General features: G+C 37.1%; 1 protein-coding gene across 2 annotated transcripts in view; it reads left to right on the top strand.

Annotated features, from left to right (window-relative positions):
• The window catches only part of LOC114654147 (3'-5' RNA helicase YTHDC2), a 137275-nt gene extending 119654 nt beyond the window's left edge, over positions 1 to 17621 (top strand). For both annotated transcript variants that reach the window (XM_051929869.1, XM_051929868.1), the window contains 4 exons: positions 8532 to 8735; positions 10959 to 11141; positions 15217 to 15316; positions 17010 to 17621. In XM_051929869.1, the coding sequence (XP_051785829.1) occupies positions 8532 to 8735; positions 10959 to 11141; positions 15217 to 15294 (465 nt within the window). In that variant the 3' untranslated portion in view covers positions 15295 to 15316; positions 17010 to 17621. The remainder of the gene's footprint in view (positions 1 to 8531; positions 8736 to 10958; positions 11142 to 15216; positions 15317 to 17009) is intronic.
• Positions 17622 to 18422: the final 801 nt, after the last annotated feature.

Raw genomic sequence — 18422 nt, 5'->3', positions numbered from 1 at the left:
CACTCTCTTGTGTGATGTTGCGATGTCCACGAGTTTATTTAATGTTAGCTAAGACCCGGCAGTTAAAAGTTTCTCGCTACAGCAATTTTAACTCTGTTACAAAGTGATGCAAACTGTCGTTTATACCTCGTGTCTTCTCATTAAACTTTTATCTCGCGAATATGTTATTGCAATCCGCAGCGGGAGCGTTTCTATAAACTTAATTTAAACTTACGTTTTACACCGTGCTTTGTTTCCCTTATGAACATGCTTGTATGCTTAACTCGCTCCGTTCTCAATTGTTTAATTAATTTTTTGCTCTTCGCTGTTTGCGGCTGTTCCTCCATTTCCCCCTACTTCGTTCTTTTATCTCGCGAATATGTTATTGCAATCCTTAACGGGAGCGTTTTAATAAACTGATTGAAAATAGTTTTGCATTTACCTTTTTAGTAAAAGGCGAGCTTTTAAGCCTGAGAAATCACCCCGTAAATGCACACGTTTAATTGGACATGTGTTAAAAGGTATGGTTACACAGTATTAAAAGACAGTGAACAACGTCAGTTACCTTTCTTCCCGCGTTTGATAAAAGGTGAGGTTTTAAGCCTGAGAAATCACCCCGTAAATGCACACGTTTAATTGCACATGTGTTAATATGTATGCTTACACAGTATTAAAAGACAGTCAAAAATTAACGTCATTTACCTTCGTTCCCGCGTGTGACTCGTGCTGTAAATGTCTTCCTTGTTTTTAGTTCACGTGATTACGTAGGAGGCGTGATGACGCGATACGTGACTCCGCCTCCTCCATTACAGTGTATGGACAAAAAATATGTTCCAGTTATGACCATTACGCTTTGAATTTCGAAATGAAACCTGCCTAACTTTTGTAAGTAAGCTGTAAGGAATGAGCCTGCCAAATTTCAGCCTTCCACCTACACGGGAAGTTGGAGAATTAGTGATGAGTGAGTCAGTCAGTCAGTCAGTGAGGGCTTTGCCTTTTATTATTATAGATATACACATATATATAATATATATATATATATATACACATATATATATAATATATATATATATACACATATATATATAATATGTATATATATATATACACACATATATATATAATATATATACATATATATAATATATATACACTAAAGAGATAAAAAAAAACTAAAATGCATATGTTCTTTTTCTTTAAGGAGATTAAATATTCCTGAAGAAAGAAAAAAAAAACTAAAACAGCCAAATGGGGCTATGCATACAAACTTAAAAGGTTTAAATAAAACAGAAATATACACTTTTATTTTTACTTGCTTAACTTGTGGAGGGTGTATTCTGTAGCAAAGCCCTAACTTTTTTCGTGAAAGCCCGTTTCAGTCAATAAGTGTTAAAAACAGGTGTAAAGATATTGACAATAAGCTACACAAACCCACCAAGACATGGAATCGTTTAAATCAAGTATCATTACATCTTCCTTTCTTAAAGAGAAGTAAGGCAGTACTTATAAGCTTACATATATATATATATATATATATATATATATAGACATACATACATATCTATATCTATATATATCTATATCTATATATGTATATCTATATATATCTAAATCTATATATATATATATCTATCTCTCTCTCTCTCTCTCTCTCTCTCTCTCTCTCTCTCTCTCTCTCTCTCTCTCTCTCTCTCTCTCTCTCTCTCTCTCTCTCTCTCTCTCTCTATATATATATATATATATATATATATATATATATATATATATATAAATCCCCGCGAAGTACTGCTTTTAAATTTTTATGAAGAAGAAAAGCTTTTTAAATTGAGGGAAAATATCCCAGTAGCAATTTGTTAAGGATCTGTTTTTTTGTGAAGCAGCCTTAACACAGCTTTTCCGCTGTTTTATAAATGAACGCCATATAAGGTCTTCCTTTTTCCTTGCTTCACCAAGGAAAGAGCCTTTTTATTAAATCCAAGGGTTCTTCGCTTTTTTTTTTGTTTGTTTATTATGATTGTTATAGTTCTGTTTGTATACGACGTTGTCAGTTCAGCACTCAGGTTGTAATATGACCAAGCCGTGCAAGCTTACTGTTAAGAATGCAACGTATAGTTGTACATGAGAAAAGCAATCTTGTCTCAAATCAATGGCAAACTTTTGTAGGTCTGTGAACTTAATTTAAAGTTTAGGTTTACACGGTGCTTTCTTTCCGAAGTACCTGCACTCATGAATATGTCTGTATGCGTCAGTCGCTCAAATCCCCGCGCTTCGCACCGGCGAAGTACTGCTTTTAAATTTTTATTAAGAAGAAATGAAAACCTTTTAAAATTGAGGGAAAATATACCAATAACAGTTTGTTAAGGATCTGTTTTTTTGTGAAGCTGCGTTCACTCGAGTGATCACTTCGAGATGACTTGCTGGCTAACCATAAGCGTTACCTGCTAGGTAACCACCCATACAATCAGATTGTGAATCAGACTACGAATGCCGTGAATGTAATTACCCCGATCTACGTGCTGTCAAATAAACGAACCACACGCCGTGGCGCAATTTTAGGGGCTTAGCCTCTAGCGCTGACGTCCGAGGTTCGATTCCCGTAAGGGAGTGAAGTGAGCGCTTCGCACTAGCGAAGTACTGCTTTTAAATTTTTATTAAGAAGAAAAGAAAACCTTTTTAAATTAAGTCTTAAAAAGAGCTGTAAAGATATTGACAATAAGCTACGCAAACCCACCAAGACATGCAATCGTTTAAATCAAAGCACGAGTCGAAAAACACCATCCCATAATATTAGTTAACGATTAACACATTTCTATATGTATTGTAAGCATACAATACAACTGATAATATGTTGCGCTTATTTATCTGGTGTACTTACATTTTTGTGCGTTTAACAGCTGAAATCTAACGTGGTTTGTGCCCTTCAGAATGAAAAGAGTTTGCATTTACCTTTTTAATAAAAGGCGAGCTTTTAAGCCTGAGAAATCACCTTGTAAATGCACACGTTTAATTGCACATGTGTTAATATGTATGCTTACACAGTATTAAAAGACACTCAACAAGTACACAGTATTAAAAGACAGTCAACAATTAACATCATTTACCTTCGTTCCCGCGTTTGACTTGTGCTGTAAATCTCTTCCTCGTTTTCAGTTCACATGATTACATAGGAGGCGTAATACGTGATGACGCGATACGTGACTCCTCCTCCTCCATTAGAGTATATGGACAAAAAACAGGTTCCAGTTATGACCATTACACGTAGAATTTCGAAATGAAACCTGCCTAACTTTTGTAAGTAAGCTGTAAGGAATGAGCCTGCCAAATTTCAGCCTTCTACCTACACGGGAAGTTGGAGAATTAGTGATGAATGAGTCAGTCAAACAGGTTCCAGTTATGACCATTACGCGTAGAATTTCGAAATAAAACCTGCCTAACTTTTGTAAGTAAGCTGTAAGAAATGAGCCTGCCAAATTTCAGACTTCTACCTACACGGGAAGTTGGAGAATTAGTGATGAGTGAGTCAGTCAAACAGGTTCCAGTTATGACCATTACGCGTAGAATTTCGAAATAAAACCTGCCTAACTTTTGTAAGTAAGCTGTAAGGAATGAGCCTGCCAAATTTCAGACTTCTACCTACACGGGAAGTTGGAGAATTAGTGATGAGTGAGTCAGTCAGTCAGTGAGTCAGTCAGTCAGTCAGTGAGGGCTTTGCCTTTTATTAGTATAGATGACCTGGTACTACATACTGTGTGAGGTTGTAATGATCTTACCTGTACATATTGCAAGTGTTGGGTCTTGATTTGGTCTGAATTCCTTTCAAAAGGGTCTTTGTATACCTGCTTCATGTACAGGTTGTTACAACATAGAATGCGGTCAAAAGTAGAAGTGCTGGTTTGATTTACACCCTGGAAGGTTTGCTGGTCTTCCATCACTCTGTTTGGAGTTTCCCATAAGTGAATGATGTTATTGGTCACAAACATATTCACTGTTTCTTGTCTGCTTACACTATGAGGTCAACTTTCAGTTTTATACACACACACAAACACACAATGCATCTTTGTAAGATGCGATCAATGTCCAGTGTACAAAAAAACAGTACAGTATAATTTTTGTGTCGGATCTATCCAGTACTGGCAATATTAACCTTTTTCTACAGCTCCAGGGATATTGTCCCTAAAGTTATTCAAGGTATGTCTTCTAAATGCCAAAAAGATAAAGTGCTGTTGACCGTTCTGAAGGTACTAATTTCCTAGCTTCTTTCATAGTCGAACTATGGATGAGCACACGCTTAACCACAGTAGCACAAATATCATCTGATATTACAGTTATTTGCTTTGCCTTATGGCTCCCTTTCTGTTATCCATTGTAAGTTTATCAAGAAACAACCACAGTAAACACACACATAGCTTCATTTATAAGTAGTCAGTAGTTTAGCATAAAGTGTGAATAAGTTTGACACACACTGTTTTCAGCTGGAGAGTTGAGTGCTAATTAAGCTTAAATTTTCATACCTTTTGTTTGATTAGAGACAAGAGTGTTTTCAGATTGGTTGTATTGGACTTGTGTTTGAAGATCCACTCAAATGGTACAACCAATACAGTATGTGATATACTGTAACACTAACAACAGGAACAGTTTGGTATTCTGGTTACCTAGCTGACTGTTTAACACTAGAATTATCAAAGCCTACAAAAAAACTCGTAAATCCGGCCCACCTTCAATCCCTTCACACCTCTCCGTCAGTGTCTTTGGTCTTATAAATGTGCCGATCAAGACAAGCAAAAAGCAGCCTACTATTCCATCCCCCCACCGCCACAGAACGTGCGCAAATTTCTCCCAGCTCATGCCTTGATTATCTGGGAGTGAAGTGCTGGAGTTTTAGAGTGGAAAAAGAAAGTTAGCCATTCTTACCGGTGCACCACGGAAACTGTTGTATCATCCTTGAACCTTTTGTGAAAGTGTTTATTTGATCTTTGGACTTCAGGCTTCACACACTATATAGTTTATGCCTACATTTTGTCATTTATTACTAAAATATGAAAACGTTTCTGTTTTAACAATGTGTTTACACAGATTATTGTTGAAACGGAACACACATGAAATTCATGTGTTCCAAATAACGATCTATTATTTCCACCCTAAAACTCCAGCACTTCACTCCCAGATAATCAAGGCATGAGCTGGGGGAACTTTGTGCACATTCTGCGGCGGTGGGGGGATGGAATAGTAGGCTGCTTGTTGCTTGTCTTGATCGGCACAGTTACAAGACCAAAGACACTGACGGAGAGGTGCAAAGGGATTTAAGATGAGCCGGATTTACGAGTTTTTTTGTAGGTTTTGGTAATTCTAGTGTTAAGATATTTTTTTTGAGCAACTGGGAAAAACTGTAATTTAACTGTGATTTTAATGTTGAGGTGAGAAGATTCTGGAGCTTTGTGATTGATGGAAACTGTTGTGTGCAATGCCATTTTTAAAATGGAGGAAAAAGAAGTTGGTGATATTTGAATCTGGTGACATAAGGAACATGATAGACTTTGATGGTAAGGAGAGGCTAAAGAGTAAAAATGTGAATGTAATCCCCACAAAAGCGTGTGTAACACAAAATTACTTAGCTGAAGGAGATATTTTAGTCAGAGGCATGAAGAAAGGTGAATGGGAAGAGTATATGGTTTGATTATTTAAAGCCTTGCTGAAGATAACAGTTGGACAAAGAGACTTCCAAAACAGCACTTCCTTGGTTTTAAGGAGACATGATGCTTGAATGCTGAGGTAGCAGAGAAGATGTGATGCTGTATGGAATGGCAGGAAATAAAGGAAGCAATCTACAAGGAAACAAAATGTAATGCTAGATAAGCAGTTCTTAGAGCACAAGAAGCAAAGAGGGGTAGATTACTAGTGAGCTGAAGATGGAGGGAAAGAGGAATTTGTTGAAGATCATGAAGCCGATGGCAAAAGAAAGAAAGACAGGGAATGCAGGTTAAGTATCCGTAATCGGAAATTCCAAAAGCTGAAACTTTTTGAGCACCAACCACCAAGTGGAAAATTTCATACCAGGGGATCTCTTTTATACAGCCTTAATTGGATTAGAGCATATAAATATGCTTATGCCAAAAACTGGATGTGATTAACATATATGTGGATTCAAAAATGATATATTCTTCTGAAGCTTATGTAACCAAGAACCAACTAAAAGCATCAAGCACTGTGAAGAAATGATGCATGATTGATGATGCAGGAATGGGGGGGGGGGGGGGGGGGGGGGGGTTACCTAGTGAAGCTTCGAGCGCTGGTAGGCAAAAAAGCTTTCAGCTTTGTCCCCAGTGAAGCTATGCAGTAACACCTGCACTGAAAAAGTGCTGTACAGCACAATTAAAATTTCAGATGTCTTGTGCGTTAATGGAATGTCACTTGTTACAGTTAACAGAATGCATCTTGATTCTCTCTAGATCTCCTTTTTGCAATTTGATCTAAGTAAATTGCTTCAAGTGTGTAAGGAAAATTGTCCAACTCAATGGTTGGTTAGTGACTTGCAGCACAGTAAACATGATGGAGTGAAGGCTGGCTGAGATATTCCTGATCTATCGGCAGTTCCCTGTGAAGTGACAATAAGATATCCAATATAAACTGACAAAAAAAAAAATCTTAAGTGTATGTACACATCATTGGCCCTCTTTAAAGGGAACTAAATACAGTCTATATATCAAATTCATCACTTTTGAGGTTTAATATGTTTGGACTTTAGGGTAATGGATTGGTGATATGAAATATTACATGTGTGAGTTATCATTTAGCTGGTTTTGTTGCATTTCCCTACTTGATCGAATGTATCCCGAAGATATCTCCTTATGTATATTCAAATACTTCTGGTCCCAGGGAGTTTGGATTATGGATACTTAATCTGTAGTACATGTGGATTGCTAGATTAATGCTAAAAGAAACATTGTGATCAATAGTAATGGGATTAAGGTTACATGGAAGAAGTAATGTACGTGGTGAAGGTTTTAAGGAGAAAGAATGGGATAATGTTTGTTGTGAGGAAAACAGAAGGACCAAAGGTCTCAAAAACACTGTAGAAAATGAAAATAGGTAAGGCAGTACGCCCAACTGGAGTGGTGTCAGAAATGCTGACAATCCCACAGTTGAATGGTTGAAAGATAGATGCCACATGATTGTGTGTGAAGGCTCCTGAAAACTGGAAAAGATCTGTGCTCGTTACATTATACAAAGGGGAGAGTTGTCCATTAGGGTGTGGATCATATTGAGCGGTGAAGCATTAATAAAGGTGGTTGAGGGAGTGCTAAAGAAAAGAATCAAGGAAGTTAGCAAAACAATTTGATTTCATACTGGAGAAGGAAATAGATATGATCTTTGTTACCAGACAAATCAACAAAAAGTGTCAGATGAAGGAAAATAAGTTGTATTACACATCTGAATGTCTGGTATTTGATAAGATACTGTGAAAGTATAGTAGAAGTAGATATGAACAGTGAAAATTTTGAGATGAAGGAAATGCTGTACCAAGAAATCATTGCAAGTCTTTTTATTATACTGATGGAGAAGGATTACCATAAGAGCGATTTTCTGGTGTCAAAAAGTGATGTGGAATTGAAGGAGAAGGTACTGAAATAGAAAGGTAGTTTGGAAGTGAAAGAGCCCCAAGGTGAAGGTTAGTTCTAAAGGAGTAGAATTATGAAAGAAGTAGATGCATGGACATGTAGAGCATGTGGTAGAGGAGCATCAGTCTAATGCTTGGGTCATCATAAGAAGTCTCCTGGCAACAAGTAGACCTTTGTTTATAGGAATTGTGCAAGTGGTATAAGGAATTCTTATCTATTAAGTGGACTTTTAGATACCTGCAACAATCTTGTGTTAGAGAAAGTAGGGCATGTCTGAAACTTAGCTGACATGAGTGCAGGCAGGGCTGCATCAAAGGTTAAAGGTGCATAGAAGAAATTCTAGAAGATGGTCCCACATTATGACTGCTAAATGTGCCTCTCTGGCATTGTGAGGAAAAGTTATGAAAATTTTTTGAGGAATACAATGCTGTACGGAAATAGAGCGTGGTCAAAGAAGGCGGAATATAAGGTAAAACTGGAAAAAAACATGAAAATAATCAGACATGGAGGAGTAAGAGAGGAAGACAAATTCAGTGTTCAGAAAAAGACTTGGTATGGAAATGATAGGTGTGACTGCTGGGAAAAAACAGACTGAGGTAATTTAGGTATGTGGAACAAAAAACAGAGGAAGATTTGGTAAGGAGGTGCACCATAATGATTTGGTAAGGAGGTGCACCATGATGAAAGTGAAAGGGACGAGGCCCAGAGAGAGCCCAGAGAAGATGAGGTTGAAAGTAGTGTCAAATAACATGCAAAGTATTTTTCTCACCCCAAAGGGATACTCATAACTGCTGAGAATAGAGGAAAATGATTTGGAGGCTAATCTTTGTAAATCCACAAAGTGGCTGGTAGTTAGACCAATGATAATCATTTGTGATGGTTAAATATGCATATTTGTAAAAATTAAAAATCAGGTTTTTCCTTCTTATTCCCTAGGGTTCATCGTCGCCATCACCCAGACCAAATAATCCATTACGCTATTTTATCATGAAGAGCAGTAATCTGCGCAATATTGAAATCTCGCAACAAAAAGGAATTTGGTCTACAACACCAAGTAATGAGCTTAAGCTGAATCATGCATTTCTTGAGAGTAGCATAGTTTTTTTGGTGTTTTCTGTGCAAGGCTCTGGACACTTTCAGGTACGTTTCTCTATTTAAAATCACCCCATTAATGTTTCAGGATTTCCTAAAGACCACTCAGCTATATTTGTGGGTAGACAAGTATTACTGATTTCAAATTATTATTTAAATTGCATATGCTTCAAAGTATTATTCAAGATCCCTCCATATTATATGCCCTAAACTAGATTTTATCATTCATTCTGATTATGGTTGGATGGCTAGTATTGTAATAGTAGTAATCTATCAAAAACAAGTATTATGGTTCCTTGTAATTTAAATTGTAAAGGTATCTTTCCTTTATAATGTACAATCCATATTACTGTAGATGTGATGTAAGAGAGAGTGCTAAGCAACCTGAAGTATTTTGTTTAAACAAATAATGCAGGTTTAGTTATGATTTCAGGTGGAATTAAACTCTGCAAATAAAATTCTGCATGAGCAGTGTTTATTTAAAGGTGAATGTTAATATTTACTGTTTTCACAAATTTGGTTCCATAAAGAGGGATGGGCCATCAAGTCAAACACACAGTGATTCACAGTGCATTCAGACCACTTTGCTTTCTGCACTCTATTTAATTTTAAATAGATACATTTTCCATTTTTGCCCATCAGTTTGTACTCAAAAACCCATATTGACAAAGTGAAAACATGTTTTCAGAAATGTTTGCAAATTTATTAAAAATCAAAAGCTGAACTCTCTCATTCATAGAAGTATTCAGACCCTTTATTCATTCAGTCTTTGTGGATAAGACTCTATAAACTTTTTACTCCTGGATTTGGGTAGTTTATGCTATTCTTCCTGGCAAATCCTGTGAAGCTACATTAGATTACATGGAAAGCATTTGTAAACTGGCAACAACAGGTTTCTCCACAGATGTTCTATGGGATTTAAGCCAGGGCTTTGGCTGGACTACTTAAGAATAGTCAAAGATTTGTCCAAAAGCTATACCAACATTGTCTCAGCTGAATGCTCTGGGTCATTCTTATACTGAAAAGTGAACCATCACCCCAGTCTTAGGTTGCATACAGTCTGGAGCAGGTTTTTTTCATGGACATCTTTGTATTTGTCTGCATTCATCCTTCCCTCAGTTCTGACCAGTCTCTCTGTCCCTACCTTTGAGAAGCACCCCCACAGTGTAATCTGTCACTACAGTGCTTCATAGTAGGGATGGTAATAAGCAGAAAGTGAGCAGTGCCTGGTTTTTGCCAGACATAGCACTTGGAGTTTTGCCCTAAGAGTTTAGTTTTTGTTTCATCAGACTAGAGAACCTTCATCCTCATGCTGTGCGAGTCCAAGTGGGCTTTCATATGCCTTTTATTCAAAGGTGTCTTCTGTCTAGTACATTCTACCATAACCATCTGACTTAAAAGAGTGCTGCTGAGATGATTATCTTTACGATAGGTTCTCACATCTTAGCAGAGAACTTCTAAAGCTCTGTTAGAGTAACCATTGGGCACTTGGTCACCTTTCATTCCTGCTTACTCATTTTAGCCAATTGGCCAACTCTAGGAGTAGCCGTGATGGTTCAAAACTTATTCAGTTTCACAAGTTTTGAGGACACTGTGCTCCTGGGAACACTCAAAAGTTTACAAATGGTTTTATCTTCTTGCCTTGATCTATGCCACACCACAAATTTATCACAGAGGCCTACAGAAAGTTCCTTGGCTTGATTTTTGCCCTGACATGGAATGTGAATTGTGGAACTGTATAAGTGTGTGCCGCTTTAAATTTGTCCAGTCCATTCAGTTTGCCATAGGTGGACTTCTGTCAAATTCTAGACACAGTTATAGGATGATTAAAGCAAACAGAATGCAGCTGGCCACAGTCTGAAGTGCCACAGCAAAGGGTCTGAATACATACATGAAGGAGATTTCATTTTTTGATTTTTTAATAATTCTGCAAACCTTCCTTAAAATATACTTCCTCTTTGTCATTAAATTTTAGTTTAGATTGGTGGAAAAAATGTAAAATGTATCCATGTAAAATTAAATCTACAACACAGTAAAGTGTGTTGAAAAAGAAGGGGTTTCAATACTTTTTTGAATCCATTGCATATATGCACTATAGTGGAAAATTTTAAAATGACCCTATTGTGTTCAAGTAAAATTGCAGTGCTGGAGTGCTGTCTGGATTTTCAGCAATATTGAAAGGTGCAAAACCTCTATATTTAACTACTAATTGAATCAGATTGACCTACTTAAACTAATTAAATTATTGAAAAGACATTTTGTGTCTTTAAGGGTTATGCAAGGATGTGCTCAGAAATTGGCCAAGAAAGGAGTCAGGAGTGGGGCTCAACTGGACTTGGAGGAGTTTTCAAAGTTGAATGGATCAGGAAGGAGAGCCTCCCCTTTCAACACACTCACCAATTACTTAATCCTTGGAATGATAATAAGAAAGTACAGATAAGCAGGGATGGACAGGTAAGTGAAATACACACCAATTATAATGAAAAGTAGCAGAGCGAAACGTCTGTTAATTGAAATGGACACAATGGTAGGTCCGTCTGTCTCGGCTCATTTATAAACCTCTGTTTACCAGATACTGTAGGCTGACCTTTATGTCCCACTTACTTTGTGTGTCTTGTTGCCTTTGCTTTTTGAACATTGCAGCCCTCTTGTGGACACCAGACATTTTGACATTTTCTAGATAAGAGTAGTTAAAATAAATTTATATTTTTAAATACTTGATTCACTCAAAATATTGAAACTAGGCTAAGAAAAGCTAATTGCACAATGTATAATCTAATCTATCTGTCAATGTCAATTTATTTATAAAGCACATTTAAAAAACAACAAATGTTGACAAAAGTGCTGTACAAGTAAAGTCAAATTTTAAAAAAAGTAATACAAAAATTGAAATCCGACAAAAACAGTAAAATGTTTAGTTTAATATTATGAATTGTACAACAGAATGTGTTTGACTTTGTATACTTTTCTTACAAAATAGGTTTTTAAACTGAAGTTAATATTTAAAGCCTAAAATAAAATCTCCAAACCTCCACCATAGAGGAATGAAAGCATTTCAGTTTACTTTTTTGATGAAAATATAATAAGCATAGTTTTTTTTTCTCTATAAGCATTCAGCTTCATTTAACTTTTGCAATGTACAGTTTGAATAATTTGTGGCAAACAAATAATAATTCTACAAATCTTGGCTCAGTATCAATATTTGAAAGTCAGTCTGTACTATACTATAACTTGATTACTTCTGTCATTTTGTCATCAGAATTGCCGTGTGGGCCATTTTTGTGTGCTTTATCTAGATACCTCAAAATATCTAAAAATGTGCTTTTTTTTGGTTGGCTGGAACTTACACTAATCCATATTCTAGCTCTGAGATAGTTGAGAGATGTGAAAGAAACACTTCTTATATAAAATGGTCTTTCCCACTTACAGAGCCACACAACTCAATGAAGAAGTACTTTACCTGGGAGCATTCAGGAGTTCTAGTGGCAAAAAACTCACCCACATAAGATTATGCATCTTTATTACAATGCACGTTTTTGTGGTGTTCCTTTTGCTTCTTCATTAATTTTACCTCTGATGTGATTTTGAGTTGTGATAAATTCCTGTAGGCGATATAGAAGATTACTGTGTGCAGAATGCCATTTTGACCAAGGCCGAATGATGTTTCACATAATAAATCATTTACTTTTTTCTTCACAGTTGCCCAATCAGGGCATTGATTTCAGATACTGACAGTAATTTTTTGCCAAGTCTTTTTCTTCTGTATGCACACAGTATACAAATGAAAGCAGTGAAACTTTTCACTTACTAGTCTATTTTCCACAATACAAGTTTTTTAAAGAGAATGTTTGGTCATGATTTCAATGTATTATAGTATTTATATATATTATATATTATATATTGTGGAACGAGCCCCGGACACAGACAGGCAGACATGTTTTAATCACCACCACACGTTCATTTACAACTACTATATACAATGTTCAGTGCACCACAAACCCCAATCTTCCCCAAAGTCCAGGCCAAGCACACTATGCCTTCTTCAGACCGCCGCCTCCTCTCTCTCTTCACTGACCTCGTCTGTCTTCCACCCGACTCCAGCCCCTCTGTGAAGGGAGGCGTCCCCTTTTATAAGCACCCGGAAGTGCTCCAGGTGTGTTCTGGCAATCTCCCACCGACACTCCCCAGTATGGCGGAAGTGCCGGCTGCGTACCCGGAAGCACTCTGGGTGTCCACACTCATCTTCCCCCCAGGCACTTCCAGGTGTGGCGGAAGCGCTGGGGTCCAGGGTTCTCCAGGCATGGGGGCGCCCCCTGGCGGTGACCACGGGCCCCTACAGGGTTGATCTTCCCAGCTCTGTACCCGTGGCCCCCAAAGGAACCAGGGCAGTCGCCCCCTCGTGGTCTGGAGGACACATGAGCCCTCCTCCTGTCTTCCTGGGCATCCCGGCTGGGTGCCACCCCCAGCCACGTGCCACAATATATATATCTTAATACAGTGAAATCATGACAACTATTTCATTAAGATACTATTTTATATATATTTTTTTTTTTTTCCCCTTCGGCAATCTCCCACCGACACTCCCAAGTGTGGCGGAAGTGCCGGCTGCGTACCCGGAAGCACTCTGGGTGTCCACACTCGTCTTCCCCCCAGGCACTTCCAGGTGTGGCGGAAGCGCTGGGGTCCAGGGTTCTCCAGGCATGGGGGCGCCCCCTGGCGGTGACCACGGGCCCCTACAGGGTTGAGCTTCCCAGCTCTGTACCCGTGGCCCCCAAAGGAACCAGGGCAGTCGCCCCCTCGTGGTCTGGGTGCCACCCCCAGCCGCGTGCCACAATATATATATATTAATACATTGAAATCATGACAGCTATTTCATTAAGATAGTATTTTATATATATATATATATATATATATATAAGTATAGTATCTTTATGAAATAGTTGTCATGATTTCAATGTATTAATCATATATATATATATATATATAGTATCTGTTGCAGACTGGTGCAACAGAAGGGGAAAACACAAGCTTCTGCTTTAGTGTTAGTAGTGGGCCACTGGAATGTACTTAATGTTCCAGTTCATTTGAACTATTCATATCAGTGTATTGTAATCAATAGATAACTTGGTTCCTCTCCCCTAGAATGCCCAACCAACCCATCCTCAATGGCTTAGCATAAAGTAAATCTGCATGTTTCATGCATAACATAAAGTATGTTATATCTGTATATGCAAATCCATATTACTAAACGAGAATGGTAAACCGGATGGACGCAGGGACATGGGCCGTGGACGCAAAAGACGTAGTGCGCAGGCACCACACAAACCCCCCCACCCACCAGAGCAAAACGGGAGAAACTACGAACCATCAGAGTAGGAAACAAAATAAAACGTCATAAAGAGGATAAAGAACAGGGACAAACACATGAAGAGCAGGTTACAGAACAAAGCCCCATAAAGGGATTAAAGAAACAAAGCGCCCCCCCAGTGAAACGGGAGAGACTATGCGCGTGCGCAGACACCACACAAAGCCCCCGCACCAGAGCAAAACGGGAGAGACTACGAACCGTCACAGTAGGAAACAAAGTAAAACGTCATAAATAGGTTAAACAACAGGGACAAACACATAGAGAGCAGTTTACAAAACAAAGCCCTCAGAAATAAAACACAGAGTAGGAAACGAAGTAAAACTTCATAAAGGGATTAAACAACGGGGACGAACACATGAAGAGCGGGTTACAGATGATGAAAACTGGAATGCGACAGCTACAAACAAACCTGGGCAATAAACACATGCAGACCAAGATACAGCATATAAAAGCAGAAACAACGACAGTTAAACGTCCACAACACACAGCGGAGGCGGACCCTGAAGGTTCAGGCGCCTACATCGGCCGTCAGAACACGCAGTGAAGTACAAAAGGCAAAGGCACCTGCACAACATGGTAAGAACTGACATAATACGGAAGGCGCAGGCGTCGCCGCCATATTGTGAGTGGCACTAATGCGTAGATCTAATGAACGTGGACTCCTACAACGCGCGTCTCAAACTGCATAAGCAAAGCAGGCACGGGTTCAACACGACACAGCTCGAGTGACCGAGTTCCAAACACGCGACTGCCTGGATATAATTAATGAACGCAAGTGCCTACAACGTGCGTCTGAAATGACGCAAACCAGGCAGAGACTCCTCCAAAAAGAAAGAGCTCGACTACACGATATACGAAATGAAAATAATAAAATCGCCACGGACCAGGTGTCATTATAACAAAAACAGAATAAAGCGAGGTCTCAAATGAAAGACAGAGTTGAAAGCAAAGTAAAATGTCATAAATGGTGCGGACGGGACTCCGTATTACCAGTGGAGAGCCCCAGAGTGACACGGGCGAGCGCTCCGTATTAAACGTGCGTCATCCTCACACCTGGCTGGCCAGTGGACACGGGTTCAAAAAGCCGGGGGTAGGCGAGCGAAGCGAGCAGGGGGCGAATAATAAGAAGCAAAATGTAATATTTTTTTATCTTCTTTGCAGGAACTTGAGCCTCAAGTAGGAGCACAACTACTACAGCAATGGGAGCGTTTTTCTGCAACTGACAATCACTACAAATAAATTTCTGAATTTGCTTTAACAGGCACGTATTGATACATATATTTATTGATACATTATTTTGTGCATGCAGTTTGAAATCAACAGCAAAATAAATGTATGTATTTTTCAGGATGTTTTGAACTTCACATCACAGTGCACATTTTGGGTTTCTCAGTCATATGGTGGCGCAGAGAACTTGTTATCATTTGTCTGCAACTTGAAGTGTAATCCTTCCTTGTCTCCTTAGTCACAAGATGATGACTGTCATGTTGTCATATTTACCTCATATTATTCTGAAAATGTGGATCAAGTGGGGAAATTATTTAGCACATTCTTACACACTTCATATACTATAAGTTAAATACATAGGTGATTTTTATAGCAGTTTTCATCCTATGATTTTTAAATCTGGTCAGTGCGTTCCAATGAACTAGAGAATATTTTATAGTTTGAGAATCATAATTTGCACCTGTGCTGTTAGTAATTTGCTCCTGGCAATTTTAGGAATATGCAGTAAATCATATTTGTGAAGAACACAGCTGCCTTTCATCATGTTACTCTGCTATACACATTTTGACACTTACTGATTGATACCTACACAGTACTAAGAGTAAAAATCTGTTTAATAAAAGAGATTAAAAAGGGTAGCTCTAATTAATTTCTTAGTTGAAGATACTTGAAAAAAAGTATTGCAACTCCTAGCTTATACCATCTGAGCCAAGAAAACAAGTGGAATGAATTTATGCTGCACTGGTATTACATTGGTTTAATATATGTATTCTGTTAGCCACCTGGAAATAGTTTATGTGCTATTGTTTATTTTATAATATTATATGTATAACAAGTACAGATAAAATGTTGTTTATGTAAACAGATCCTTTTTAAAAGTTTTTACAGTATAACAGTACAAGTGTCATTACCTAACATTAATTTAAAAATATGCCTCATCAAAATGCCATTTAAATGTTAAGGAAGAATACAAAACTGCTTCAAATTCAAACATTGAGCAGTACAGTTAAACAAGTATCACTGCAGACACCAGGTTTTGAGGGGACATAAAATACACCTGACATTATAAATAGTGGGTAACAAAATAAGAGCAACTACATTAGATTGGTATAAAAGATAGTGTGCCTAGTACTTAAAGACAAACATTTGGAAAGGGATGCACATACTGTAGCTATCACAACTTTAGTATAAAACTGCAAAGCATGACAGATGGATAATAGCTTACATATAGTATTAGTAGTAACATTACAGTCTTTTTGGAAAGTAGGAACTGTTAAAAATTGAAAATCAAAGGATGGCAGTTAAAAAGCCAGGCAGAACAAGCTGGTTTTCAGTCTGAATTTAAGTATAGTAGCAGCAAAGCTGCATGGTAAGGTTTTGGGTTTTTTTTTAACATTTGCTTTAAACATATAGAGGTGCTGTAATATTATTTGTTGGGGATTATATTTAAATATATTAAAATAACGCTACAGTGGGGTTTCTGTTAATATTCCAAACTAAGGTTATTTTACTAAATGATTTTTAAGAGATTACAGCATACATCACTTAAATTAAGTTATTGATGAACTTAGTTACTTTTTATCACTTTTTCAAAGGTTTGTTAGCTAGGAATTATATGATGGATGTCTTTTTAAATCAGTTTTAACCAAACTGAAGAAAAAGTTAATTTGTAGGGCACACGTTTTATAATTATATTACTTTTTTTGTTTCCTTGGTTTTTTTTTCAGATGCCTTTAAGATTTGCGCTTTTTCATGAAGAATGATTGAATGTTGGATAATGCTGCAGCTGTTTATTGTTAAAAGCCTGCTCCTATGAAACATTAGATATGATTTATGAATAGAATAAGTCACATCTTAGCATTTGTGAATAAAGTGTAATAACTATGCACTGTCTGTGATTTTTTTATACCCCTACACTGTAATGTACCTGATTTATGGTTAAGAATAAAGTTTGTTGGTTTATAGGCCAGGAAATGTAGCCTTTCAGAAATGCTAAATTGAAAGTAATGAAGCAGAAGTGTTACTTTTCATTTTTTAAGATAGGAGTGTTTCAATTTTGATTAAGATTACTTAAATGATTGTTTATTAACTGCTTTTATTTTTCTTACAATTGCCTGAGAATAATTTATTAGGAATTCATTTTTATTTCTTGTCCATACAGTATTTGTAAACTTTTTTTTTTTTGTGGCCAACATCGCTGAGTGTGTTACATTTGTTAAAGCCATACAGAGGACCACTAAGTAATTGATCTGTGAAATGTTTATCTTACTTTATATGTTAGTTGTACTTTTGCACAGTTTTATTTCATTGTTAAAATGTTCAAATAAAGCACTACTTCTTCATTTTGAATTCATTTAAAAGAGGATTTTTTTATATTTATGATTTAATATGAGGTTCTTTATATGTATGTTTTATTATATGCGGTCTACATATTACATGAATGCATAAGTGCCGATACACTTTAGACCTCAGTTTTGCACACAACTTTATAAATGTAATTGTAGAGCCAAATCCATAAAGCCATTCCTCTCCTCTGAAATAATGTTTTCAACTTGAATTATCCAAAATATGTTCTTATCTAAAATCATTTTCCTTTATGAAACTGTAGCGCCCAATATGTAGGGTAGTTACATTTATATGTAAAACTAGCCAAGATGTCTGGAGTTGCCAAAGTTAAGAAAATTGAAAGGTTGAAAGGTAAAAAGAAATTACAAATTGTATACTACCAAATTTTATTAGCCTTAAGTTTGTTCTGATGTAACTGTAACCCTGAACAGAATTAAACAGATTCAATAATTGATGAACAAATACAATATAATAATAAATATTTGTGAATTGTTTGTAAATTCTAGTAGCCAGATTCTTCCACACCAGATTCTCTTGTATTTTTCTAAATAATTGTTGCGTAAAGTAGTAGTAGTAGTAGTAGTAGTAGTATGGTCATATGTACAGAATATAATAAACCTTGGTACAAATGTTTACAATTATATGTTTCAGGATTAACACTGCAGTTGATGTGAGTTGCTCAGATAAATAAACCTTGTTTTATATAGTGCCTTTCTATGCTAGACAACAACCTCTAATATATGCTGTGGCACTCCCCAAATTCAGTTATAATGGCTGTTTCAGTAAGCACAAAT

This window comes from Erpetoichthys calabaricus, chromosome 7, assembly GCF_900747795.2.
Source record: "Erpetoichthys calabaricus chromosome 7, fErpCal1.3, whole genome shotgun sequence".
Lineage (NCBI taxonomy): Eukaryota > Metazoa > Chordata > Cladistia > Polypteriformes > Polypteridae > Erpetoichthys > Erpetoichthys calabaricus.
This window is presented reverse-complemented; position numbering and strand designations above follow the sequence as displayed.